This window comes from Linepithema humile, chromosome 7 (genome assembly GCF_040581485.1).
Source record: "Linepithema humile isolate Giens D197 chromosome 7, Lhum_UNIL_v1.0, whole genome shotgun sequence".
In the NCBI taxonomy this organism is placed as follows: Eukaryota; Metazoa; Arthropoda; class Insecta; order Hymenoptera; family Formicidae; genus Linepithema; species Linepithema humile.
In genome coordinates this window covers 7919328-7936800 of record NC_090134.1, presented here as the reverse complement: position 1 = coordinate 7936800, position 17473 = coordinate 7919328, and the positions used below count along the sequence as shown (strand labels likewise).

The 17473-nt window shown below is 44.9% G+C and overlaps 2 protein-coding genes across 5 annotated transcripts in view; one reads left to right on the top strand and one right to left on the bottom strand.

Annotated features, from left to right (window-relative positions):
* The window catches only part of LOC105675787 (uncharacterized), a 34338-nt gene extending 24251 nt beyond the window's left edge, over positions 1-10087 (top strand). For 2 of the 4 annotated variants that reach the window (XM_012373193.2, XM_012373194.2), the window contains exons 9-11: positions 653-722; positions 2866-3106; positions 5234-5374. In XM_012373193.2, the coding sequence (XP_012228616.1) occupies positions 653-722; positions 2866-3058 (263 nt within the window). In that variant the 3' untranslated portion in view covers positions 3059-3106; positions 5234-5374. Of the gene's footprint in view, positions 1-652; positions 723-2865; positions 3107-5233 lie in introns of all 4 variants that reach the window. The other 2 variants (XM_012373191.2, XM_012373192.2) reach the window with 1 other exon arrangement.
* On the bottom strand, positions 9504-17410 carry LOC105675671 (uncharacterized). The gene is made up of 5 exons (XM_012372955.2): positions 17194-17410; positions 16246-17084; positions 13468-16038; positions 11937-12762; positions 9504-11484 (listed from the first exon to the last, which is right to left on the bottom strand). Exons 2-5 carry the CDS (start codon positions 17017-17019, stop codon positions 10259-10261), a joined length of 5397 nt encoding a protein of 1798 aa, XP_012228378.1. The 5' UTR covers positions 17020-17084; positions 17194-17410; the 3' UTR covers positions 9504-10258.
* Positions 17411-17473: the final 63 nt, after the last annotated feature.

Below are 17473 nucleotides of genomic sequence, written 5' to 3'. Positions count from 1 at the left end.
CTTCTACGAAGGTCCTACAATATATATCATTAACAACCCTTTGAGGTCGAGGCCGAGAGATATTTTTGTTTTCAAATAATTTTATCAATTAAATTTGAGAATTACATTCTGTGCGATTTCAGGCAACTTTTGTATTTTGTATAAGTTTTGCAAAACCGAACACTAAACACCGTGAAACCGCTTCTCGGAAAACTTGAAGAGCTGCGGTATGTAAATATAATCAATGTGCCCAGATCTCAAAGGGTTAACTACCGTTCTGTTACACGCATGACTAGTTGACATTCGTTGAGTTCGTTTGGCATTCACAGAAACATAAGTATATTAAACGCAGAAACTCGAGCACCGATAGTCCACTTTATATACTGCGGTAGATTATGTCGTTATCGCATTCGATTGTACACGACAATCCCGCACGGTTTGTCGATATATATATACATCATCACCTGTTACTTTTTTTTTTCTCTTGTCACGTGGTCGTAGATTTATTCGAGTTGATTTTTTTTTCTTCTTTTTTTCGTTCTTCATCACACAACGAGAACGTCAATGTCAATAACTACGTCATTCTTTTGACAGAATGTAGCTACATCGAATAGAAATCCCGCTTGTAAAACAATTCACGACTGTTGCACTAATCGCTGTTTCCCTTTTCTAGGCAATAACATGAAGAAATGCCGCGCCAGGTATGGATTAGACCAGCAAAGCCAGTGGTGCAAACCCTGCAGGTATGTGTGCCGCGTGCAGAGCTTTTTTTTCGAGATATATACTTTGTGCTTTAACGACGAGATAATCGTCCATCGAATTGCGCGTACGGTCCTCGCGATTTGCGTGTAAATACGTGCTAAATCTCACGGAATGGCCTGGAAATTGTCGACTGTATTTTCGTAAATTTTTATCCGCTTGGAAATTACGTACGCCGACTGTATTTTTCGTAAACTTTTGTCCGCCAAATCGCATTACATGATAAAATACCGGTCTCTTGAGAGGGAGAGAGAGAGAGAGAGAGAGAGAAAGAGAGAGAGAAAGAGAGAGAGAGAGAGAAGACATATTCTTCGCATACTGTTCTGTTTAATTGAGTAATTCGATATTTCACGGCAACGATACATGCGTAATTCAAAGCATTCCCCGTTGCCTCAGCAGTAGGTGGATGATAGTACACGAAAAACTTTCGCGAACGAATCTGGACACATAACTCTAACGGCTTTCTTTGAGATCGCGCGCGACACGGTCACGATTACAGTTATCCCCAATGCTCGCTGTCTCGTATCGGTCTCGAACCCCGTTCCGTCATCCACATGTTACCGTGGAACTTGACAGAGAGGAGACGCCCACACACGTATATGGCGCATCTCCGGGACGCAACGCGATGCGAAAAGCCCGCGACAGGTTCGCCTCGTGTTCTCGCGCGTTCGCGGTCGTTTTCTGAACTACTTCCTGTCGAATCCGCAATTATGAAGCGAACGAGGAAAGAGACAGAGAAATGAGAGCGCAACGGGATTGCGCGACCGTCAGAAAATGTGTCTTCCAAAGAAAAAGAGAGAAACGAACGAAAGGGGGGGAGGGTACGATCAGTCTTTCCCCCCCGCGAAGGGCGCGACGCAGCGTCCGGCTGCACTTGGCTTGTAAATATCGGTCTCTAGAAGCACACACTTTCGTAGTTTTGCCGCGGTTGCTGTCACGAGCCACCCGTTTTTAGCGCCGGCTACTCACTTGTACCCCGTTTTGTCACGGCGTAGCCCAAACGCCCCAACTCCCGGCTGGGTTTGTGAATCTCATGGACCTCATTAAAGGGGCGAGGACGAATCCCATCGACGGTTCTTTTCGCGATTCTTGCACGATGAAAAAAAAAGAAAGAGAGAGAATTCTCAAGAATACTAATCTTACGGGGGGAAAAAAAAAAAACGTAATCTGACACTAATCACGCCAATCATGGCAGATCTCTCTCTCATCGTCGCGTGCATGGGAATGAATTTTAGAAGCGTGTAAAATTCGTGTCGTGAAGCGTGTAAAATTTTCACTGTGTCTGTGCTTACTGTCAGTCCTGCCGAAGGTCCGAAACTACAAAAGTGATCTTCGCTGAGATACCGAAAGCACTTAGTTTGCTGCATTTGGACTTAGCTGATTGCACTCTGCATTGAATGCACGTGATTTTACATGCCGCCTTGTATGAATAATCGTCGCCTCTGATTCCGAGCGTATCATCATGGATATTCGGAAAATCGTATTAGAGAGGATTGCGAAACGTGTGATAGATTGTAGAGTGATTAAGATTAATTATCGGACCCTAACCAGATGCGTTGAGATCAATTCCAATGCGTCGCGTTACACAGCGCGGATACTTGGGAGACATATTTTCTGATCGATGCAACAGTCGCCGTCTTTCTTCGTTCCACTTGTTTAAAAATTCAACTTTGTTCCAGCGGGGCCGGCAACGCTATGGTCGTGATATCTGCGCTTAATTATCGCCGAACTGTCTTTCACCGTCGAAAGTTTCTTAATATTCAAATCACATCATGTTCATTCAAATATGTTTAACTGTAAAATTAATGTTTGATAGAAATCACATCTTATTTCTGCAAAGAGTAACGATTTAATTGAACGATATCTGGCGTTGATGCCGTCGCAATTTAAAATTGTTCGAAGACCGACAATTGAGTCCTGGCGATCGCCGGCCCCGTTCTCGCGAGACGTTTCGGGGAACGAGAAAAGAAATCGAGAAAAGTGGAAAACACTACTTTCCGTGTCTCGACGTAGACACGTGCGTGTGGGTGACGACACGATACGGTGCGAGATTGAGGTGGGATTAAGTCGACGTTATGTCTTAAGCGAGAGAGCGCCCCTTTAATGGCTGGTGGTTGGTTTTGGCAGCCCAGTGGAGCATGGAGCGGGGATGGGCATCCACGCGAGCATAATCCATCACGGTGTGGGAAGTAGCGCGGGGGCAGGGGTCGGGGCTGGAGGCGGTGGAGGGACGGTAGGGACGGCTGCCGCCCCGCCAAACACCAACACTGCCTCCAATGCCTCCTCGCCTCAGCAAGAACCCACTTATGTTAATCTCTAGTCAAGCCTATCGCCTCCCTTCTACTGCAACACTTCTTCTTAAACAGTGGTCAGTCCCGACTTGAAACCTACGGGCCGCCGTCGGTCCTCGCTATGGCCGGCCAGTCGCTCGCCCGAGATAGCTCGTAAGATTTCCGCTACGCGCGGTAACCGGATATCTGTTTCACCGGAAACCCGACGAGGACGCGTAACGCATTTAGACGTCATCGTGGGAAGAGACGAGCGAGGCGCCATAGTGAGCGGCACCACGGTGGCCCGTGATGCTCGCATTGTTTCTCATTGTTGTGGCTCTTTACAGCTTATTATTGTTATTTATTTACCCTTTCGTTTAGTTGGAATTTACTCAGTGTTGCCCTTAGCATGGCTGGTCTGTAATACACATATATATTATATATTATATATATTATTATAATCTTCGTACATATATATATATACATGTAACAGTTATTTGCTCTGATTTCGGAACGTTTGACACATAGAAAATCTTTATATAATTCTAATTTTTTTTTCGCATGGCAGTTCGTATGACCGAATGATTGTGTTGTACGTGTCCATTTTTTATTTTTTATTTTTAGAATCTAATCATTTCTTCTTCCTGTAATACGTTAATCTCTTTGATTAGCATACTACACAAGAATGATTAGAATCTAATAATTTTTTTTCTTTTGTAACATTTTATATGATAACGTATTTTTTTATACATATATTGCAAATAACTACTTGGAGCACTGTTCCTTGGATAAAGAACTGCGCTGGCTGACTGCGTAGAGTGGAATTTAAATCGGAGTTTTCGTGTTGGTCACAGTCTCGAATTGGATTGCAAAGACTTACAAATGCTTTTAATAAAATAACTGTCCTCTTTTTTATACGAAACATGTTATTTTTTAATAAAAAGGAAAGACAAATTGTTTCTTTTAAAAGATCAAATAAATTATGAATTAAAATCTTAAGAATATAAATTATTGCGACGTCTAATAACATCGTAATCATCTACTTGGGCGATTGTTAATTTATCATTCCATTAAACTGACAATTGTAAAATCACTATTTATCTAACAAAGAAATAGTATATGTTGCTATCCAGCATGGGACTTCCGAATGCCATCCGTTGTCGCGCACTGAACGGAGTAGTCTAACTCCCGTAAGTTTTTTGTGTAACGCTTTGAGATTCAAGTCTGGCTGCGAGTTAATAGCAATCACCGTCGTCCACGGCGGCACGGCCGACGAAACTAACTGATTTAGCTGAGAGATGAATAATGAGAGCCAATGGCAGAGCGGCACAATGTCTCGACTGCGAAGCAGTTCTCGGACGAGGTCGGACGGGCTCACGTTTGAAAATTGTGCAGTAGCAAAAATGCCTTTCATCCTCACGTCATCCGGCCGTCTATTATTTTATCGATGTCCACCTTTCTCGCGCAACTAATAACTTTCACTTTGAATATACACTTTGCGGTTTGGTCGCAACATTCCAAGTTCCACGTAACATACTGTCACCACTTTTGAGTGCGCCTCGTTCAATTGGCTATTTTTTATGACAAATCGACACCGTGAAAAGAGAAAAGGAAAGGTTTAACGCGCGATTCCCCATCGAGTTCTCGATCCGCGGATGATCAACGATTCGGATAGATGCCCTCCTCCTGGCATTACGATTGAGTTTTTTTTTTTTTTCGTTTTCACGTATAAATTTCTTACACGTTATGCTTGTTACGTCTAAGGATCTTAAGCATGGCATTTGCGAGCGAGTGATCAGTGTCGAGCAATCGAAGCATTGTCAGGCGCACAAAAATCGTCGCCCACTCTGATTGATCAGAATATGAGACAATCCACTAATTCCAGAAGAAGTTTGTGCGTCTGACCTTGCAATGATGACGAGTGATCGCATGTTTTTTTAGTTGGTAACAAATTCTAGATGTAACGGACACCAGGCATATTTGCATCAGTGAGAAATCCATCGAATAGATATAAAAATAAATTATTAAAGTACATTTAATAATTACTTTCTTCATGTTTTAAAAAATTAATCAAATGAACAAATTTTGCGATAATTTATTTCGCAGTTCTCTGCGAAACAAACGATCTCACAGATGGAAATTGCCGTCGTCGACACCCAACTATGTCGTGTTTCAAACGCACCTGGAAGAATACGCACTAATCGATCTCCCGTCATTATTTACAGACGTAAGAAGAAATGTGTCAGGTACTTGGGGGAGGGAGGAGACGGTGATGGCGAAGCCGACGGTGAAGCCGAGGACGATCATTCGGAGGATAACCTGGGCAGCGTAGGAGAGGCGGGTACGCCCGAGGAGGACGAGTCCCTGAGCAGTCCTGGGGGCCTCTCCGCGTTGTCTAGTCTGGCGAGCCCTTCGTTGGTCTTACCATCGCCCTCGAGCCTGGCCAGCCCGTGCCCGTGCCCGTTGACGCCCCCGGTGCCACCCCCGCCTCTGCCGAACACGAGCCAACCGCCGCACAATCAGTCGGCGACGACGACGGCGACAACGGCGGCGCTGCAGCAACCGCAACCGATCCCGCCGCCCCATCGCAATCCCGTCGGCACGAATCCCCACGACATCAACAATCCGCTTAGCGTGAATCAGCTGACTGGGCAGTGTATAAAGAGCGAGCCCGCGCCCTCGGGCCCCTCCAACCCGGCGATCAGTGTTACGTAGCCCCGGCCGGACCCACGTGGCCAGACTGTTACTGCTCGCGGTGTCATCTACGGGGTCCGTCTACGTACGCATGTGACAAGGAGGCCGGACGACGCACTGCCGAGGATAATGAGAAAGGCAAGCAGAAGGGAGGCAGTTTGTCTTGTTTCTCCCGCAATTCCAGCCTGACCAACAGGGACCAGGTAGGAGTTTTGAAGGTTCAATGGAGTCGTCCAAACCGCTGGATTCCGCTGGATTCCGATTGGAACAGCTGATCATTGCTGAGTGCATTGGTGAAGTCAGATGCAGTAGTCTGCAATCTGAGGGGCAGATCTGCTGATGATTCAAATTCGTGTAAGAAGAAGTCGTCGATCGCCATGTCGTCGTTGTGAATGACGGCGTTGCCTTCAGTTCGTTCTTTCCTGACTCAGCATCCAGCCTCGCGCTCTTGTCCATTCATGTTGGAACAGAGATCATCCAGTGTCCAAAGTCGGGAATAACAATCGCGGTGAATGTTGATACATGTGTACGAACGAACAGAAAAAAGTACGATGCAGAAATACTCAGGACCAAGTGTTTGGCTGTAGTCACCCGCTCGACGGCGGAAGATGTAAGCGAGATGTAAAGCGTGAGAGAGAGAGAGAGAGAAAGAGAGTATGTATGCGTGCATGCATGCGTGCGTACGAATCTAGGGGGGGAGGGCAAGGTGCACGTCTGATAATAATGCGACCGAGAGGAGAGAGCAGGCTTTGCAGAAGGCGCGCGTGACGCAGCTTGTAGTCCTTGTTACGTTGTGATGCCAATGACTGAGAGGTCATGTTCCTGTGCCAGCGACTATACTCTAGAAAAGTAATTAATATCGCGGACGAAGTAGCTAGGATCCGCGTAAAGTGGAGGAGAGCCGCGAAAAAAAAAAAAAAATAAAGGAAAACGGAAGTTGGGCGCGCGCGATGCATTTTATTGTCATGCGTTTATTCGATCACATTTCACGTAGGTATCAGAATACTTTCTATCTTCTGTATGTAATTTGTTATTTTTTTAAAAGTCTATACGCAGTGCGATTAATTAGCGTGTAAGATATCCTTTACTACCGAATCCCTGCTCACTCTCTACTCAAATCTGTTTTATTTGTTTCTTTCTTTTCGTCTTTTAATAATATTGTCATTGACAAATGGTGCGATGCGATTGGCCAAATTCTATGGTAGTATGTTTTTACTCTAGAATGTTATTAATTATGCGTATTAACACTAATGATACGTATATTATTGCTGTCGCGATTGATTTTTCATCGTTCGAGGGCTTCATCTTTCGATTCCTACCAGACAGAATCGAGAGGCGATATTGTCGTCGATCGAAAAATTCGCACTTTCGACTGAACGAAGACAATAATCGCGGTAAGTTAAAAAAAGACGAAGAAGAAAAGAGAAAGAGAAAAAAATTCAAGCGCGGGAGACGCGAACATAAGCTTCCATGCGGAGATCAAGACGAGTTTCATTCAAGTCGTTCGCGATCAGCATCAAAAGCGACTTTTGAAGGACTATCCTTTAATATATTTATTTCTCCCTCCTCGTCCCTCTAGAAACTATTTCCGCCACTCTTTTCCTACTTTCATGTAACGTGACGTCTGATGAGTGTGTAGCGGTGTACGGTTACAGAATTCGTCCATATGTGTGTATTAGGTATCAGAAAAATATGTTTCTCTTCCAAATTGCGTAGATAAGAAATTTTTGTTATAGCAACAATTGCGCAACGAACAGCGATTATTGGATTTTAGAAAATAAATTTATAATTTTTTTATAATTATAAATTGTATTGAAATTATAATTATGCACACAATTGTATTACGTTATAATATAATTACACACAATTGTATTACGTATGATATAATATAATTACACACAATTATATTACAACGTAATGCAATTATGTCATAATACAATATTATAATTATAAAGAATTATTCTGCGTTAAGTTTTGCTAGCATTGTTTTATTTTTTTATTTTTTTTTACTCTTTATTAACAATATCGTTCACTCGGCGATTCTGAATATTTAGGGTAATATAAACTTTCGTTGTTACGGCGTAAAATGATGTTACGAATACTTTTATTGGCGATTGCGTTTTTTGATGTATGTTTTGTTTATGTGCGTACCTTATTTACCATGTCGGCATAATGTGCAAATGCAAACGAAACTACATTTCTCCGATAATGAAATAATAAACATCTGAATATACAAATTTTTACTGGCAGAAACCTGTTCACATTAACAGACGTTTCGTTTACAAATAGGACAGGAATTATTAATTGTGTGATGAAAAATTATTCGCGATGTCGTCTTGTAAAGCTACTTTTTTATTTACTTTATTATTTTAAGATTTTTTAATTTTTTGTCGTTCTTTGGTATTTTATAAATTTCATATTTTATGCTTTTGTAGAGAAAGAAAAGCAACAGAGATTTTTTAAAATTATTTTACAGCGGCATCTTTTATAATAGTATTTTGATTTAATAGAAACTTGAGTTGCGCAATTTCGAGCACGCCGGCTGCACAATCATTCAAGCGATTAACTGTTGCGCTACACAATATTTCGGTGCAATTCTAATAATTATTATGTCACCGATCTCAAAATCTGAAAAATATGTAGTAGGGTATTTTTTATCACGGTTGTTCTGCGAGCGTTTGTTTAGGAAGCAGTTTCTCTTTTGTACATAAAATAAGTACGTTTTATAAGGTGCATTTGTTGCAGCGCATGGGAAAGTGCAATGGGAGGTGCCAACGAGAGAGAGAGAGCGCGAGAGAATGTGAACGATTGTCGCGCATTTATGTGGAATGGAAACGGATATCGTGCGAGAGTGTGCGCGCGACATCGGTGAAAATGCTTTTTTTTCCCCCCCTTCTCTCTCTCTTCCGCAATGTATTTTTCTTTCCCTTTATTTTTTCTTCTTTTTTTTTGTAAGACGACTGAATCACACGGTTCTGTACAGCGAGCATGGCGAGGGCCGCTGTAGAAACGCGTCGCTGAGTAGAGCAGCAAACTGAATGTGCCATAACAACACCATGCCAATATACCGATAATGCATATTGTATTTTTTTTTTACATTACAATTCGTTCAACCTCGTTCTGTCAGTCACAGAGCACGGGCCTACCGACGCGAATTCGCCCTTTCCCTCCCATCGCCCTCTTCACTTCATCCCATCGTTCTCCTCTCCCTTCTTTCCCGCATTCTTCGTTTGTCGATCGAACACGTCGTCAAACAGACTGAAAACGGCATTTAGTATGAATCTACTTGCGAGCGTAACGTTAAGTCGCATCTTGATCTCTCTCACCAAATGATCTATGTCTTGTCAAATCGCGAAACCAAGTAAGAAAATGAATTTACTGAGTACTCCAGGCTCTCGAAATTAACGTAAGGGAAACATGAGCTCTCGCGAGCACGTTCGATCGAGGAACCGAAGTATCTCTACTTATCGACTAAGTACGGGGCAAGGACGACCGGCGACGTCTCACGAGAGACGGGCGCGAGAGAAAAGAAGAAGAAGAAGAAGAAGAAGAAGAAGAAGAAGATGGCGGCGGTGGACCAGCGACACTATCAACCGGTTGTACTGACAGACGTTAACCACTACGAGAAAACAAGACTCGCGAAGTCGTGCGATGTTTGATTATTGTGTGCGTGTATGTATGAAGAATTACGATGACTGTACACGAGGGGGGGTGACGCGAGCGGAAATGGTCTCCTCGATGGACAATCATATGCGAGGGGAGGGCGGAGTGCCAGCCCTCTCGTGGAAGTATTTTCGAGGCCGCTCGCGTCTCGCCGCCTTGATTTTCACTTTGCTAGAAACGAGACAACGTCGCGATGGATTCGACGGCGGACTGACTTAGAGACGCGGAGGCACTGTGTTCGATGTCCCGAGAATGCGCGTTAGGGAAAAGACAGATGCGTGTACCTCTTTCCGGGACGCAAAATACGTATGATCCTCGCGGCGGACAAACTCGCTCGATACGGCCTAGAGTCCGCTCGAGAGGAGAGGGTTTATCGCTCGCAAGTACGACCAAACTTGCACCCTTCTTCCGGTGATAAGGATGGCCAAGGCTCCGCTCGAGCCGACAAGTCGGATTCGGAGCTCGTGTCTCGCTTCAAAAGGAGTGGTTGTACCATATTGTAAAGTATCAATCGACAGTTCTCAACTGCGTTGTACAGTGTTTTTTAAGTATCTAGGTTGATAGCGTGTAATCGAGAAGAAAAGGAACATTGTATTTACACTAATAAGTGATCTGTATTAAATTCATTCTCGTATAGCCTGTATCTCCTACTCATGTAGATGCTAAAAGTGATTTGTGTCATAAAGAAAACCTATAAATAAAATTAGCACTTTGAGAACGTTGTCGGCCGCGTACACGAGTTACTTATCCTCTCCCCGTTCATCTTACAAATTTTATTTCAGGCTTTCGCTTAAGCGTATCTTCTCGTACTCTAAAACATTTTTACAAGCATTTATTTTACAATTCACCGTTGCACAAGGATGCAGAATTGACGAAGAAAAACGTCACTCTTCTCACTTGGACGGACAAACGTTCCTCGCGTCTGAGAAGAAATGTAGATTCAACACGTTGACTGCGTTTAACGTGTACACATTCGGTCGTCGGAGGTTGCAGTTAGCCACGAAGATCTTTGCCATCTTCGCGATGCTGTCGCATCGGAACACGCAGGCGGCGCCGTCGTAGGCCGGTCTTCCCCGATCATTCCTCGGACACGGATCGAACATGTAGAACTTACCGTAATGCTGCATCACGGCCACCGCCAGGTTGGTCGTGTGCAGTATCCCGGCGCAGTTCGCACGGAAGAACACGGCGAGCGCCTCGGCCAGGTCGAAGGCGTGAAGTATCCCCGCTGTGGTGTGATTGTGAATGTGTACCGTAGCCCGAACGTCGCCCACGATGAAGACGGTGAGCAGCTCGCTGGGCGAGAGGTTCCTGGCGCCTGGCCGAGCGGCTCGGACGCTGTCCGAGTGCAACGCGTCTCCGTATTTCAGCACGGAGTCGATCAGCTCGGGCGTCCAAGTGGACGGCACATGCAGCAATCCCACAACGATGGCCACCGCCGCGATTGCCGTGCTCTGCAGACCTCTGTTTTTCAGGCCGAAGGTGCGATGATTCATGTGCAGGTTGCCGAGCAGCACGCTGAGATCGTCGTCGACGATGTTGTACTCGCACAGCGGCTCCACGTCCAGCGTGGTGATCTTCTTCGAGGTGATCGAGCCGGGCGTCGCAGCACGGTCGAAGTAAGGTCGGAAACCAGCCGGGCTTGGCAAGGGTTCTATTATTGCGGTCTTTATGATTATCCGACAGATCTCGAAAGGCCCGTATTTTTCCTGCGGATCGATGTTGGCGAATATAACATCGTGCAGAGGCTCCATGCAGGCGAACCACATCACGCACGAGGTGCCGTGGGGATTCGACAAACCCTGGTCGCTTCTAGCTCTAGGATCGTACATAAAGTAGACGCCCAGATCTTTCCAGATAGCAATCATACCGCGATCGGTCACGAGAATGCCCGCGCGGTTATCCTGGAAAAATTTCCGCAGACCTTCCTCGAGTAAAATCGAAGGAAGAGGCGACTCTTGGTCTTGTTTTATCTCTTGGACTTTCGTTCTGTCTCTTTCTACTTTCTGTTTTTTCTCTTCTTGTACCTTCTTTTTTTTCTCTTGCAGGTCGGGGGGCGTAATTGCTACCAGACCAGTCACTGTATTGGGCTCGACGTCAGCAGTCAGAACGTTGACACCTGGAAAAAGGTAAGATAAATAAGATTCGTGTTGTATGATATTAGATGCAGTAACAATGTAAGTGAAAAATAATAATCAAAATTTTAAATTAATTTAAAATAATATAATTTTGAAAAAATAAATCTAAATATTTGAATAAATTCCATATATTTACTTGACTAAATACGTATTTTTTTGTAAAATTAAAAATCGTGACTTTTCCTTGTTATTTTCACAATTATTATTTTCTTCACTCTTATTATTATAATTTTTTATTTTTTCAGTTCCTTTAAATATAAGAAAAATAGGAAAACGTTGGATTCTTATTAATGTTTGTAATTATTTTTGTATTATTTCAGATAAAAATGTAGGGAAAACTTTTATTAATCGTTTTCAATTAAAGTTTCTTTTGATTTATATCAATAATGCTTAGAATTTTTTAAACTATCAGGAAGACAGAAGAGTTACATACCCACGTAGAATACTCTGATAATATCTTTTGGTTTCAATCTCAACTTGGTGGGTCTGGCCTTTCTTGTTTCCCGATGAACTCCACTGCCGATCGCCAGGATCTCGTCCATGGTCTTCTTCGTCCAGGTGACAGGACATTTCACGACCGACATGCCGAGTGCAACAATGCAATTTGCCGCAGTTTGTCGATTGCGCAGCGTCTCAGGGAAGATTTCGTCGCCCTGGTGATAGCTGCCACGCAGGATCGCTCGCGCCTCGCCCTGCAATCTCCTGTAAGCATTCAAAGGAGGCAGATTCGCCGGTCGGATCGCCGGGCTGGGATCGAATTTCCACGGTGGCAGCTTGTTCGAATCCAAAACGTCAATCGCGGCGATCTGATAGTCGCCTTCTCTTCCCAAATGACGCAAAAGGTATTCAACGAGGAGATTCGTGTCTCTGAATCTGAACACTCGCGGTACCAGAGTCTCTTCGTTGGCGATGGACCAATCGGGTATCAGAGCGTAATACACGTTGTTGGCTTTCCATATCGCCAGATTTCGATTTCCTTGCGCGGTTAACGCACCGGCATCGTATTTATCGAAGAAATTGTCGATCCCGCTCTGCAGATCTTGAACCTTGGACGGCCTCTCGTTAAGGCTGCCCGCTTGAACGCAGTCCTTGATTGTCAAAGCAATGCGACGACTGGACAGGAAGAACTCACTGATGATCTCGTTTATTAAGGGCACCGAACCCACGCCGAGTCGCTCGACGCACTTTGAATGTAGTTTGTCGCCGGTGATGATGACTTCATCAAGAATGGACGGCGTCCAGTATTTTGGTTGATAGACCTTAATTAATAAATTTTTCCATATTAATTATATATTTACATGGGTAAAATAATTTTTAAAGTAACTGCAAAAAATTTAAATTAAACTAAGAATAAACTTCAATGTAAAAATGTAAGAATAATTATATAAATAAAATAAAATAATATGTAAATGTTAAGAGATTTGCTACAGAAAATTTAGCAATCTACTTGTGATTAAAAAGAAAGCAGAGAGTAGAGTTATTCTAAAACAGTATTTAGAATAAAATTAAAATAACAAATTCTTTCGAACACATCTTAAAATAAAGAAACACTTTACCTTTTGAGATTCGATTAGGGAGTCTAGAAGTCTAACCATTAGTCTTTGCGAGCTAATCAAACTGAATAAACTCGAGCAAATTCGTAAATCAGCTGCTTAGATTCGAAAACAACTATCCGGATAAAAATCGAGCAAAATACTAACATCAGTGCGAATGTATGTTTGATTGGTGACTCGCGAACTATCAACATAAAACTGTCTTGAAGGTTCAAATACCAGTCAGATTAACGTTGAATTTTAATAGATAACACAATCGCGTAGTGATTAATTATTAAATACAAGATTATTAATAAAAAGAATGCAAAATACAAGAAAAATGAATAATAAAGACTTTAGTTTAAGCAATAAAATAAAAATAAAATATTTAAATACATACAAGAGAAAGGCATAAAATATTTAAAAAGAGACCTTCGAGAAGACGACAGTTATTGCGGTGACGGCCGCACTTTGCTTGCCGCGATTTGCCTCATCGAATCTCTCGTCCGTCATGGCGACATTGCCGTCGATGCTCCACACACCATCAGCGAGTTTCGGAAAATGATGCCACAAATCGTCCGCAGAAGTGGTCTTTTTCACTCGTTGAGCCTCGGCCACCCGCGTCTCGTACGCGTTTTCGATCGCCACAACGTCAATGACGAAATTATCACCCCGCGCGACTTGCCGAAGAACGTTCGCTAACGAGGGTATATCAGTGAACCACATCACTGCTGCGGCTCCATCCTTGTCTCTCGGTTCACCTTGGGCATTTCTGCCTCGAGGATCCATCGTGAAGAACACATTCCCTTCTCGCCAGATCGGCATTATCACGTCGTTTTGCCGAAAGACGCCCATCGCGTCGACGTCGAAGAACTGCTCCAGCAGCCTCGTCACGTCGGCCACACTGCCGGTGACGGTTTCCTCTTCAAGAGCGATCGACATTCGATTGACGCCTATAAGGAAGTCCGCCTCGATCTCCGACGGCAAGAGATAGTTCCTGGGCGATTCTTCTTCCTCCTCGGGCAGATTCACTAAATTCTTAGCGGTGAGCTTGTCGCCGATTTTCAGAATGTCATCCACCATCTCGCGATACCACAGATGGGGATTGTAGAGCTTCGTCATGGCCAAAGCCGCCAGAGAGTTGGCAGCCTGCTGCTTGTCCCTCGTCTGCCGTTTGAAGGCTGCCTCGTTTCTTTGATCGACGGTGCCCAGAAGCAGGGCACCGTTGCTGCCTAGATTGGAATAATTATTTAAATCCGGCGTGATCGGCACTCTTTTGTCCGCCTCGATTTCCTCGTCCGTCATCGACGCGCCGATGGAGACGTTCTTTAGCTCGTGGATCGTGAAATCAATCCCGCGTTCAGCGTCTTGTCCCGCGTTTTTCTTGATGAGATTCGCCAGCGCTGAGAGATTCGAAGTGCGCACCACGCAGGCGAAATTCTCCTCGTCTCTCTCCGCCGACAATTGACCGAGCTTATCCCGCGGATTCGGGTCGAAGTAATAGTAGAACGTTTGCTTTCCTTTGTCCTTGACCTCTTCTTCGACTTTCCACACTGCCACCGCGAACCGCTTCACCTCGACTATTCCGTACTGCTTGTTCTCGAAGAACTGACGCAGTCCCTTCTCCAAATTCGGCAGTTCAGAATCTTTCGGCGCCGAAAGATCGCCGACGACCGCCGCCTCCTCGATGTCGATGGTCGTCTTACGATTCATGAAATATAAATTCTTCTTCAGGTCCTGAACGAGAAACGGCGTTTCTTCCTCCGCTTCGACGGGCTTGGTCCAGTTATAGTAATTATTGCCCTCTCTGACCGCCTCGTCGATGGTCTCGCTGTCCCACTTCGCCGGTGGCGTTTCTCTCGCGCTGATCAGAGCCACCACTGGCATAGCCAGACCCTGAAGCCCTTGATTCTCCTCCTCGAATAACTCGTCAACGTTCGAGATATTGCCGCGCAACACCCACGTTTCACCCGCCACACCGGGCTGGAATTCGTTCCAGGATCGAGTGCCCGGCACGTCGTCCACGATCGCAATATGTCGGATGGTGAAGCGATCGTTTTTCTTCGCCGGATCGACGTTCTTCGGGAAGAGCGCGGCCAGCGAGGTGAGATTCGGAAATCGAATCACGCAGCAACGCCCTGGTTCCTTTTTACGCCTCTGTGCAGTTTCCTCCTCCCGCCCCCTCCCCGCCGGCCTGGCAGCCTTCTCTTCCTTCACGTGGACGCCGGTGGCGTCGCAAGCTCGGGGATCGAACAGATAGTAACAGTCGTTCTGGCTCCAAACCGCCACCGCCATGGATGTCGTCTCGATTACGCCCTCCTTGTTCACCAAGAAGAACTCCTCCAGCGCCTGCTTCAGGTTCAACACCGACGGCACTTTCGAGTTGATCGTGCCGGTCACCGTGATCAGGTCGACGTCCACCACCAGTTTGCGATCCTCTATTCGAAGCCTCGTGTCGTCCAGATCGGCGGCCGTCATCGTCTTCAGTGCCGGTTTCTCGGACTTGACTTGAGCGTAGAGCGCGTCGCCCAGCGCCAGAATCTCGTCCAGCCTCGGCTTCAACCAGGTCTTCACCGGATGAATCTTATTCATGGCGATGGCCGTCACGCAGTTCGCCACATTCTGACCGCCCTTGCCCTTGTACACCTCGCTGCCCTCGTGAGTCAGACCGTGAAGGATCGCTATTTTGTTAGGCAATTCCTCGAACGTGGACGGCACGTTCACGCGCATATCGTCGTAGGTGTATCCGGTGTCGAAGTCATTTCGGTTCACCAGCGGCTCCGTCGCGAAGCGACGATCGATGCTGTAATTCGAAATGGTGATGGACAGCGGCTCCTTGCGTATCTTCGCAGGAGCGGCGCGGAGCTTGTCGTCCTTCGGCACCGGCTTCGTGCAATCTACTTTGTGCTCGTCGACGTCCGGATTGATGGAGCGCAGAACGCTCTTCTGAACCTGCGGCGGACCGATGACACCGGGCAGACGATCGATGAAGCCTTGACCGACCTTTTATATATTTCTTTCTTTTTATACTATCGTGTTTCGGAAGCTTATCTTAACATAGTAAGCGAAATGTTAGAAATATTGACAGCAAATTGCTAGCATTTGGCTATCCGGGAATATAAAATCAAAATCTTTTTGTTCAATATTTTGATTCTTACAGAATTATTTCTAAAATAAATAACTACTATTGCTTTTGCTTATTCTTATTACCTCTGTAACGCGCAGTATGTTGATCTTGTCGATGCAGTATCGCGAGTCGTAGCGCCGATCCAGGTTCTTCAACAGGTGTTCGCGCAGATCGTTGATGTTCTTGAATCTCATCAGGCAGGCTGCACCGCCGGGATGACGCAGTCCGTTTTCGTCGCACGAAGTCGGATCGTAATAGAGGAAGACGTCGGGCGATTGACGCCACACGGCGACGGAATTACCCTGAGCAGTGATTACTCCGGAATCATTGTCCCGCAGGAATTTTCGCAGACCCTCAGCGAAGTCCGAGCAGCCGATCGACTCGCTGAAGAGGTTGCCGCGGATACCGCTGTCTTCGATGCCGACTAGAATCTTGTAGAAGCCGACGTAGAACTCGTTGTGCACGAGGCCGGTCTTCATGTATTCGTCGTCCTTCAGCCGGTTTCGTGTCGCGCTCACGCGGAACAGCTTGTCGCCGTACTCGAGCACTTGATCAACATAATCGGTGGTCCACTTCTTCGGCTCGAACAGGCGGCCGTAAACGATGGCCACCACCGAGCACGGTGCTGCTTGCCGTCCTCGGCTTCTGTACTTGAATCGGAGATCGTTCATCGCGTGGGAACCCCGAAGAATGAACGAATGTGGCGTTAGAATCCGAAAGCGATGCCATCGTTTTCCAAAATCGAAGCGAGGAGCAAACTTCTTTTTCCCTTCAATTTCTTGTCCTACATCGCCCTCGCCGACACCGCCGGGGTTCTCCGCGTTTTTCAACTTCGTTGGAGACTTATTACTCGACATTTTCGTACAATTAAGATATTTCAAATAATCCGTGAACTCGTGTGTGTTTCTTCTTCATAAAATATCTGGAATTAAAGATTGAATAAAAACGTATTATATTGATCAGCTGTGATCTTAATGACTGCCTTATCAAATTATTATATTTGGTTTGTTAAAAGTGCAATATGCACTTACCTAACCCATGATAAAAATCACTAATAATTGAAATATAATTGGATATATTTTTTTCAAATTTTTGATAAATTCAATATTTTTTATTGTTATGAAAATTATATTATTTTCGGATTGTTTCACTTGTAAATTTGCGATGATGATCAAAAAATAAGTTGTGCAAGGAAGAACGACTGTCAAAAAAAAATTAGTTTGACAGTCGAAACAAAAGATGTCGATTGGGTGTTTTAAAAAATACGGGTATAACTTCTGCGATTTTTGAAAAAAGTTGATAAGATATTCG